The 10,936-nt window shown below is 38.4% G+C and overlaps 2 protein-coding genes and 1 non-coding gene across 3 annotated transcripts; 2 read left to right on the forward strand and 1 right to left on the reverse strand.

Annotated features, from left to right (window-relative positions):
- The first annotated feature begins 84 nt into the window (after nt 1-84).
- On the forward strand, nt 85-156 carry TRNAM-CAU. Its single transcript has one exon. It is a non-coding gene; the product is annotated as a tRNA-Met (tRNA).
- Nucleotides 157-4,143: 3,987 nt separating this feature from the next.
- On the forward strand, nt 4,144-7,163 carry LOC113323564. Its single transcript, XM_026571884.1, has 3 exons — nt 4,144-4,391; nt 4,563-6,309; nt 6,670-7,163. The coding sequence occupies exons 2-3, from the start codon at nt 4,590-4,592 to the stop codon at nt 7,050-7,052; spliced, it is 2,103 nt and encodes a 700-aa protein (XP_026427669.1). The 5' UTR covers nt 4,144-4,391; nt 4,563-4,589; the 3' UTR covers nt 7,053-7,163.
- A 1,507-nt stretch (nt 7,164-8,670) lies between these two features.
- On the reverse strand, nt 8,671-10,557 carry LOC113325222 (probable metal-nicotianamine transporter YSL7). Its single transcript, XM_026573433.1, has one exon. It carries the CDS (start codon nt 10,555-10,557, stop codon nt 8,671-8,673), a length of 1,887 nt encoding a protein of 628 aa, XP_026429218.1.
- Nucleotides 10,558-10,936: the final 379 nt, after the last annotated feature.

Here is a 10,936-nt window from a genome sequence, read left to right on the forward strand (position 1 = left end):
GTGTTTGGAGAATCATTGCATCTGGGATAAATACCAGGTTTAGATACAGAACGGATTAGTGGACTTGCAATATCATGCCAACTAATCAGAGTGGCGCAGCGGAAGCGTGGTGGGCCCATAACCCACAGGTCCCAGGATCGAAACCTGGCTCTGATAAAACACTCGCACACTTTTTTTTTGCGTTTTCTCCTACTTTATTTTTGCCTACATGCATTTCAGTGTAATCCTCTGGTGGTTATGTCCTGTTATTAGCCAAACTTATTAATGACTATTTTAGTTTGATCTCTAAACTAAAGAAAAAAAGAAGTATTTCACCGATATCGTTATTTAGTGATAAAATTATTGGGCGATAACACCAGTGACTTGAGTTGGAAATTGTGATCCCACTCCTGAGAAGATCTAAATGCGGAAGACTTATCTAAGAACAAAACAACATGATATTCCCATCCAAAGAAGAGAAACAACACAAAAGAAACATTCCCATCCAAAGAAGAGAAACAACACAAAAGAAACATTCATCGGTTACCTCCTTCTACGGGGGTTTTACTATCAACTCAGACGATTCTTATCATGATAAAAAATAGCAGGTTTACTTTCGAAAAAGGAAAGAGTTGAGAGACTTAATAGAGAATGGATTAACTCTACCACAGTAGTATTAGTTTGCAACTACATGAGAATTTAATACATGTAACCCGACATTTCTTTTTATTTCTAAAAAAAAAAAGTCATTGGGTAATGATACTAGTGACCTGAGTTCGAAACTTGTCATTACCAAATCTTGAATATTGTTGCTCAAAAATCCTCTTTAGTAACCAATCTTTTCACTAGATTGGTAGTTTTCCATGAAATTTTGGTATTCTCCCACAGCCCGGTTACTCACTGCGGTCGAGTCCTTTTGAATCTCCGAACCTACTTTTGCAGGAGTCCATATAGACCGGGAAGATAGATTCTCAAGGTCGGGTCGGACGACTTGAAAGCCGAGTCTTCGCAGTATGGTCTAGTTCTTAGTGTTGCCCCTTCCTTATTATAATAAGTAAATTATGTAAACACTCTTTCATCTGCATTCGGGTCCCCAAGGGACTTTATATATGGAACAAAGAAGCTCTTCTCCAATTTTTGTTGATTACATAAAAGAATTTAAGACTCTTTAAATACTCGTATGTCCTTCATTTGAGGGCCTAAAGAGTCAGTAAGTAAACTCTTTTTCCTCTTCAGTCCAATCCCCTCCAGGCCTCACATGTAAGATATATGAGTTCTGCTTACCCTGTTTCTGCAGACTCCTACTTTATGAAATATATTAGATATAGCGAAACAACTGGAACTAGTCCACTCATTTCTTTTTATCTATCTTAGCTCGTGTTATGAGCCTCTAAAATATCTTTCAGGTCATGACCAATCTCCCAGTTAGTCCTATACATGTGACTGGCTATCAGGAAATAATTTCAATAACTAAATGATGGTGTTCAACATCGGTCATCCATCAAAAATGGATATGACAGATCAAAAGATTTTACCTGCCTGCCAAACATAGTGGAAATAGATTGGGAATGTAATAATTCTACCACAGTAATATTAGTCTACAACTACTGGAGAATTTAATACATATAACCCGAAAAGGCATTGGGTGATAATACCTTTTCGGGTATTATCAGCACCAAAACTTACCTGAGTTTTTATTTCAAAACGAAAAGGCATTGGGTGATAATACCGTTACCTGAGTTTGAAACTTCTCATCACCAAATCTTGAATATCTACCCAAAAATCCTCTCTAGTAACCACCATTTTCACTAGATTGGTAGTTTTTCATGAAATTTGGTAATCTCCCATAGTCGGGTTAGTTACTCGTCTAAAAGGAGAGACCTCTACGGTCGAATATTCAGACCTACTTGTGCAGGAGTCCATATAAATCGGGAAGATAGAGTCTCAAGGTCGGGTTGGAAAACTTGAAAGTTGAGGCTTTGCAGTGTGATCTAGTTCTTAGTTTTGCCTTTTCCATATTATAATAAGGAAAGTATGTGAACACTCTTTCATTTACCTTCGATTCCCCAAGGAACCTCATATGTGAAAAAATGAGCTCCTCTCCTATTTTAGTTGAGTAAATCTAAAAGGCCTCAAGACTCTATCGAGACTTAGATGTCCTACATGTGAGGATCTAAAGAGTCAGTAAGTAAATTCCATGTCCTCTTCAATCCAGGCCTCACATGTAGCACATATGAATTCTGCTTACGCCGCTTCTGTGGACTCATACTTTTTGAAATATATTAGATATAGTGAAACAACTGGAGGTAATCCATTCGTTTATTTCTATCTATCTTAGCTCGTTTTATGAGCCTCTAAAATATCTTTCAGGCCATGAACAATCCCCCAGTTACTCATATGCATATGACCGACTATCTGGAAAAGAATTTTGATAGCTAAATGATGGTGTGCAGTATTGGTCGGCCATCAAAAATGAACATGAAGGACAAAAATATTTTATTTTCCGCCATTCTCTTTCGTTGTGCATCAAGTTCAAAGAATATCTCAATCTATGATGAAGAAATGATAGTAGCAAAGAATATCTCAATCTATGATGAAGAAATGATAGTAGTTGGTTGTTTCATAGGTTTGATTTTATTCAGTCTAGAGTTTTGGTCAGACTTTTAAAGCGACCTTCGACACAAGAATAAAGGATATTCAAAAGGAATAACAACACATTCCACTGAATTTTCTCTACGACTGAAGCACCGACTACTAGTAGGTAACGAAACCCGTACCTTCGTCTACTAGTGCGGAAACTATTGTGTAGAAAGTTTGATAATTATCATTTTGTTTGTATCCACTTTATGAATCTGCTTGTTCCTTCTGGAGACTCTGTTTATACTGTACTTTTTGGTGGTACTAGATCGGGGGAAAGGTATTTGATTTCCCCTAATAATAGTAGTCATTTTTATCAGCCATTTTCTGTTAAGGAAACAAATACCTCGGTTCTGATATGTCACAGAATTGAATCCTAAATCTTCAAACATTGTTGCAACAACTACTGTAGAACTTTTTTCGAGTAAGTTTTTAGCCTTATTCACCCAGCATAATTGAAGTACTCTTATTATACGATAAAATATGATGTTATTTTTCCATAAGTAGTTGGTTCCGGCCTTCATGCTTCATGAATTGATCCATCCCGAAGAGCATGATGTATATAAGTCTTGGCCAAAGATCTCAGAGGAGGAGGAAACATCAGTCCAATATGAGGAACCAAAAACTCTGGAATCAATGACATCTAATGGGAAATATCTTTCTGCCAATATAAGGCTAATTTCATTTCTGGTAAGGATTTTTTCTTTCTGTCAAGTACTGCACCCGTCTGTGGAGCTGTCAAGGCCGGGATAAAATGGATCCATTCATGTAGATGCTTTATATATATTTCAAGTATTGTACTGGTTTAACTTTGTCATTTTCATCGTACTAACTCTGAATCGATACAAATATCCCACCCTGATTATAGCCGTTGCTTGATCAACTTGTGGTTTTAAGTATTTTATTTTAAAAAAATGACTTATCCATCGTTGAGCCGGGCATCGCGGATGATCCCCCGTGATACATTCAAAGTGGGCCCCACCCAACCCGAAAACTGCCGCTACCAAACACCCAAAAAGGCCCACTGTGACTGAGTCACCTGGTATTATTCAGATAAAAAGTCTTTACAGACCGAGCTGAAAAAACCAGGTGAAAACCGCCACGCACAAACCCACTCCCTGCACGTCATCCGAAGGGCTGTGCCTACTGGGACCCACAAAAAAAAAAGGAAAAAACTATAAGTTTTTAACTGGTTTTGTTTTCTCGGTCTGTAGAGAAGGACGGTTATTCCGGATGCCCAGCTCACCGTGGGTGTAGAATCGCTCCTATCCTGGCTTGAAGCGAGCTTCCATACAAACGAACGCGTCATAGGGGTTGCACAATGTATAAATTGTTTTTAAATCTGGCCACACAAAGTTGGCGTATTTAACTTGAATACCTGACAAGAGAAGAACTACTAATCTTATCATCATCATCATTTCGATAATTTCAAGACAGACACAAATAACGTCTACAAATGAGTAAATATTCCCCTCCAACAAACCACAACTTACCTTACTATACATCACAAATCTAACCCTAAATCCCACACTCAAAATTCAACCCTCAATCATCAACGGTCAATACCCATGATGCACCAATCTCAATATCCAGCTCCACCATACATTAACAAACTCATCCAAATCAAAACCCTAAGATCAAATTCAATATCTCGCGATATCTCAAAATAAAATCCCAAATCTCCTCTCTCTGCAAAAATCTAATCTCAAATCTCTCTTTATTTTCGGGCAACAAATTTTCCGGTATCTCTTCTCACCCCCGAGAACATCTCATCAGTAAGTAATTTCTCCTCTCCTTTCCATTTCTCATTTCATTCCATTTCCCTCTTCTTTTTTTTTTTTCCTTCAAACCTAAAATTTCAATTTCCGGAATCTCGTTCACTTGCCGGAAATTCAATCAATCCGACAAATGGAAGTACTAATCAGCTGTTTATGTTTTGATTTCAGGGTTCAGGGTATCATCATCAATCATCAATGGTACGAGAGAAAGATGTATGCTGGGAGTACTGTGAGAAACTAGAAGGAAACAAGGTACGATGTAAATTCTGTCTGAAAGTCTTAAACGGTGGGATTAGTAGATTAAAACATCATTTATCAAGATTACCTAGTAAAGGAGTTCATCCATGTAGTAAAGTCCGAGACGATGTTACCGATCGTGTTAAAATCATTATAGCTTCTAAAGAACAAGGTAAAGAATCACCTAGTCGCAAAAAACAACGAATTGCACACGAAAACAATAATAAGTCTAGTTCTAATGCCAATGCTGCCCAATTGAGTATGGTTGCAGCGGCAAAACCGAATGTATTGGCGGGTATTGAGACAGCGGCGGCTAGTTTGCTGCCCGTGTCGTCCAAGGTGTTTGGTTCTGGGGTGATAGTGCCGCAGGTTTTGGGTTCAGCTGGGGGGACTGTGTATGATAGGGAGAATGCCGAACGGAGTATTGCGTTGTTTTTCTATGAGAATAAGTTGGATTTTAGTGTTGCAAGGTCGAGTTCGTATCAGGTAATGATGAATGCTGTTGCGAAATGTGGTGGTGGTGGTGGTGGATATGGGTTTAGAGGGCCGTCATGTGATGATTTGAAAACGAATTGGTTGGAGAGGGTGAAAGGTGAAGTTATGGGGCAGTCGAGAGAGATTATGAAAGAATGGGGGACGACTGGGTGTACGATTATAGCGGACACGTGGACTGATAATAAAACGAGGGCGATTATTAATTTTTTGGTTTCTTCGCCTGCAGGGATGTTTTTTCATAGGACTGTTGATGCTTCGACGTATTTTAAGAACACGAAATATCTTGGGGATTTGTTTGATTCGGTTATTCAAGATTTCGGGGTGGAGAATGTGGTGCAGGTAGTTATGGATAATCATTTGAATTATGTTGGTGTTCGGAGTCATATAATGCAGAGCTATAGCTCTATTTTTTGTACTCCTTGTGCTGCGGATTGTTTGAATTCTATCTTGGAAGATTTTTCTCAAATCGATTGGGTGAACGAATGTATCTTACAAGCACAATCAATTTCGAAGTACATATACAATCATTCCTGGGTGCTGAATCTGATGAAAAGGTTTACAGGGGGGCAAGAGCTAGTTCGTACAAGTATTACTAAGTCCACATCCGATTTTATTTCTCTGCAGTCTATGTTGAAGCAAAGATCAAGGTTGAAACATATGTTCAGTAGTCCAGAGTATTCGACAGATCCTTCTTATGCAAATAAACCACAGAGTATATCGTGTTTCTCCATTCTAGAGGATAACGATTTTTGGAGGACGGTTGAAGAGTGTGTCGCAGTTTCTGAGCCTATTCTTAAAGTAATAAGGGAGATTGCTGGAGGGAAACCTGCTGTTGGGTTTATATACGAATCAATGACCAGAGCAAAGGAATCTATAAGAACGTACTACATTATGGACGAGAATAAATGCAAGACATTCTTAGACATACTTGATAGGAGGTGGCAGAACCAACTCCATTCACCTCTACATGCGGCTGCAGCATTCTTAAATCCAAGTATCCAATACAATCCAGATGTTAAATTTCTTGGACGTATAAAGGAAGAGTTTTTAAAGGTTTTAGAGAAACTTCTTCCGACACCAGAACTGAGACATGATATCACATCACAAATTTTCGTATTCAAAAAATCTCAAGGGTTGTTTGGATGTAATCTTGCTCGAGAGGCACGCAACACTGTCGCACCTGGTATGTATTGTTTTATTGTATTTTTATGCATATTTGTAGTTTAACAAGACCAACTGTGAATACCTCATGGAGATAGATGACTTGCACCTTGTTTGTTTGGATTCTCACTCGCACAGGCCACCTGTGAGATTCAGACGAGTCAGTTGAGTCAGAATGAAACGAATTACCTGTTAGTCTGGTCTTAGATGACCTCCTTATAACAAACACTTGTATAGGCTTAAAGTTTTAGATAGACCTCAATGCATCTTCTAAGGAGCGATCCCCATGTAAGGTTCCCTTAGATTATCTGTATGATGGGTCACAAAGCCATGTTGAACTGTTAACTGCTGATTCTTACAATGCATCTATGAGAAATTGCAGGTTTGTGGTGGGAACAATACGGTGATTCAGCACCAGGGCTACAAAGAGTTGCAGTTAGGATATTGAGTCAAGTTTGCAGTGCTTCGACATTTGAGAGGAATTGGAGCACTTTTCAGCAGATACATTCGGAGAAAAGAAATAAGCTAGATAAAGAAACTTTAGCAGACCTTATCTACATAAATTACAATCTCAAATTAGCAAGTCGGATGAAAATTAACCCAACAGATATCGATCCTATTTTAGTTGATGATATAGATATGACTTCAGATTGGGTGGAGGAGACTGAAATTACCCCTAGCCCAAGTCAATGGCTCGACCGTTTTGGTGTTCTGGAGGGCAATGACTTGAATCCAAGGTATCAAGACATATTCAACTTAGCATAACATATATAGCCCAGGTTAGCATTTCTGTAATAAGAATGAGAATGTATAAGATAATTATCTCAATTTCATTGAACATTTATCCTCTTATTCAATGTACATCAAGTTTTCTTCTGTCTGCGGTTTTCTGTATCAAAAACTGTAGCATCGCCTTTATAGCCTGATGAATCGTATGTTCTAGATTCTGAAGATACTTCTGTAGATTCTCCCAGCAACTGGGGGAATCGACTTAGGGGTAACAGGTGAAGCGCGCACACACAGGGATACGAGACATGTCTAAATTTGTTTCTGGTATACTTCTGATACTCGGAAAACATGTTGGAAATCAGAATAACAGAGGATATGAGACCGGTAAATAAAAATTATAGGCAGGCAAGCTAAACAGATATATAACTTGTTCATTAAAATGAAAAGAAGAGAAATACATCTGAAGCAAAGTAAAGAAAGAAAAAAAAAAAAGAAAAACTTGCAGAGTAAAACTGATAGAATGAATCTACTAATTTAGGCTCTCAAGAATTCAACAACCTTGGCGGTGGAGAATTTTTATGGATCCATCATTGCATTTTGGATGACAAAATCTCTCTTATGTAATGCTATTTTTACTAACAATACCAGCACACGCAATAAGGTGGATGACAACTAGGTGACACTGGACCTTGACCGTGGACACAATGCGCTTCGCAATCCTTGTCTGTCATGCATGGCGCTAAATGTCTTGCAAATTGGCACGCCTCTGCGTTTTGGCTTGCTCGGCCACCAGGGATGATGAATATCAGAAGGATGAAAAAGCATAAAAATAGAGCGTTCTTCTTAGCCATCGAACAAAATGAGCTTCTCTTGTTTTTTCCTTTTTCTTTCTTTTGGTAGTTGTTCTTTGTATGTAATTCTCTATAACTTATACACTGTAGATTAGTAAATGGGTTGTCAGAGAGTGTAAAAGCTTATTTTAGGATGCAAAAAGACGTGACCATTGTTGTATAGCTAGTTTGAACATGACTAACAAGTGAAACGCTGCAAAAGGCTTTGTTTTTCGATTGGTTGAAACACGCAGTTTGGCTGAAGAGTCATTAAACAAATATGGCATCTTCTTCAGTGTAAGATAAAATCTGACCGCAGCAGTATCGATAACTCATATGCATGTCACTACTGATATTCAACCAGGTTCGTAAGCATCTGACGGTATTATGCATCGATAAAATCTGTGTTGCTTAAACAACAAGAATAACAAGCATCTCTATCAACAACTAACAACTTATGTTTTCGTTTTTCCTGTTCTCTCTTAAAACTATATGTATGAATAAATTCAGTTATACATCATAACTCAAACATAAACAAACACACAGGGATACGAGACATGTCTAAATTTGTTATATATATGCTTCCGGAAAACATGTCAGGAACTCCGAATAACCAAGGACAGTAAATAAAGATAATAGGCAAGCTAATTAAATAGATATATATATTAATATAAAAAGAAGAGAAATTAACACATAGTATCATGAACCAGGCAGTTGTCCATGAAAACAACCCAGAAACACGAAATCAAACTACCCTAAATAAATAAGTTCCGGGGACAAAAGAAAAAAAACCAAACTTGTAGAGTAAAACTGTTTGAACGAATCTACTTAGAGGCTTTCAAGAATTCAACAACCTTGCCGTCGGTAAAAAACTTCATGCACAAAGGAGGCTTCACATTGAATGATGAAAGTATAGAAGCCGGCATTCCCCACAGAGAGTCACCGCAAATCATCCCTGACGCCACCGCAGGTACAAAAGCATCAGCTTCATCTTTGTTTTTCCACTCCTTCCACAACCTATATAGACTTCCAACACACATATCGATCGCAAAATACCCACCCAAGTAGAATGGGATGGCCATAGCCATGGCACTTGGAACATACTTGTGAGCCTTGATGTTGAAATGCATCATAACTTCTTTGATTACCTTCAATAACACAGCAAAGAGGAAACATCCAATGCATAGAGCCAAGCAATTCTTGGGTAGGCCTGATACTCCTTCAATAGCAATAAGAGCGATACCACGATATACAACTCCGAAAGGAGCCGGAGATGAACTGTCAGATTGCCCAAGACTGGAATTGTAAAAGAAGAACCAGAAGACCAAGGGAGAAAGAATGACGTCAATTATGGTTCCGATTAGTTGGCTAGCAAACATAGATCTTGGAGAAGCAAGGGTTAGGTAACCCGTCTTGAAATCTTGCATCAAATCTGCAGCTGTCGATACTATATTCATCATAACACCGCATGCAGCTAAACCAGCGATGATTCCTCCGTTACTTGAACCAACCCAGGCACCAAATATGAAAATGGAAAGTTTACCATAGGTAGAAGCTAAAGACCAATATGACAAACCGGTTCCATAAGAGTTGCAAAAGGTCAAGACAGGTGCAATGATGTATATTACCATAATGTGGTAGTATTTTAACGAAGGGAATAGTATGGGAACAACAATGATAGCGGCGACTGCGAGCAAAACATAGACGAGTGCAGCGAACCAAAGTAGGATCTGATCCTTCAAAAAGTATTCAGTTCGACGTTGATCATCATAGCTCATTGCAGGTATAGTAGTAGTATTCGTTGAATTATGCTCTTTCTCTAAAGTTTTCTTCCATATGCTGTATAAGGTTTTGCTTAACAGAACAACAAATTGGAATAAACCATCACCTAGGATCATTGCTATTGCTGTAAAGACCCTATACCCTTGCATACCACTTAGACTACTATCCGGAAGATCTGCACTATACCACTTACCTTTCTGTTGTTCAATAAGTGGCCACATTAATCCCCACGAGACAATGGATCCAAGCAACAAAGATAAGTTTATCATGTGAGGGGTGATCATTCCTACCCCAACATAGGTAGTTGAGAAATCAAAGTAAAAATTGTGGCCAAATGCTTTACGACCCAAAATCGGGAAAGATGCAAATCCACACTTGTTTCCACCTGTAAAGAACCACTGAAACAATGCCCAGACAAAACTTCCACCGAACCACTTGAAAAGCGTTCTGACCTGTTCCTTTGCTAGCTTTTCTCCTTTGGGTGTATGGACGCTGTTTATAAGCAGAGCTGTAGCCGTTCCGCTCGGGTAAGTCAGCTTGTAATCAATTATCATAATCTTTCTCAAAGGAAGAATAGAGAAGAGGCCTAGAAAACTGATAACAAAAAGAAAACCAAACATCAACTTGAAGTCGAGAGTCACAACATTATTTGTTGTGTTAGCTATGGATGGTCCTTGATCTGCAATATTCTTCGTCATGCCAAGCATATAACTTGCATATCCACTGCTAAAAGCTATTCCAGAGATAGCAACAACACAAGTCTCAATAACTGTATTTTCTTGTCGAGTAAAAGGGTGGTATGACCAACCGAATTTCTTGCACACAGATGTCCATGATAGTACTTCTTTCCCTTCAAATATCTCTTCTGTAGTAAGTTCTTTTTCCCCTTCTTTCTTTCCATGTTCCATCTTTTCCAGTTTATCTTCCATCTCCGTTATCACAACCACAAACCCTAGAAATCAATCAAAGGTTTTTACTTCTAGAACCCTAGAAATCAATCTAAGGCGTTTACTTCTAGAAGAAAACCCCTAGAAATCAATCAAAGGTGTTTACTTCTAGAACCCTAGAAATCAATCAAAAGTTTTTAACACTCTAGAAGAGAAAAAGTTGATAGATGCAGCTTGTAGAGAGCTACTCTGAAATTTTTTTGTGTGATGGATACCATGAGACTCTGCATATATTTATAGAACGCAAAAACAAAAGCAGATTCATAGAGGAAATAGGAGAACCAATACAGCAAAAGACGAGGAATTTGAGCATCAACAGGAATTTGACTAAGCTAAGCAATTCCTGAATGAAGCAGAGTTC

This window comes from Papaver somniferum, chromosome 11 (genome assembly GCF_003573695.1).
Source record: "Papaver somniferum cultivar HN1 chromosome 11, ASM357369v1, whole genome shotgun sequence".
NCBI lineage: Eukaryota > Viridiplantae > Streptophyta > Magnoliopsida > Ranunculales > Papaveraceae > Papaver > Papaver somniferum.

Coding starts and splice junctions, on each gene's coding strand:
- LOC113323564 (XM_026571884.1), top strand. CDS start 4,590: ATGGTACGAGAGAAAGATGTATGCTGGGAGTACTGTGAGAAACTAGAA. Junction 6,310..6,669: donor ACGCAACACTGTCGCACCTG/GTATGTATTGTT, acceptor GAGAAATTGCAG/GTTTGTGGTGGGAACAATAC.
- LOC113325222 (XM_026573433.1), bottom strand. CDS start 10,557: ATGGAAGATAAACTGGAAAAGATGGAACATGGAAAGAAAGAAGGGGAA.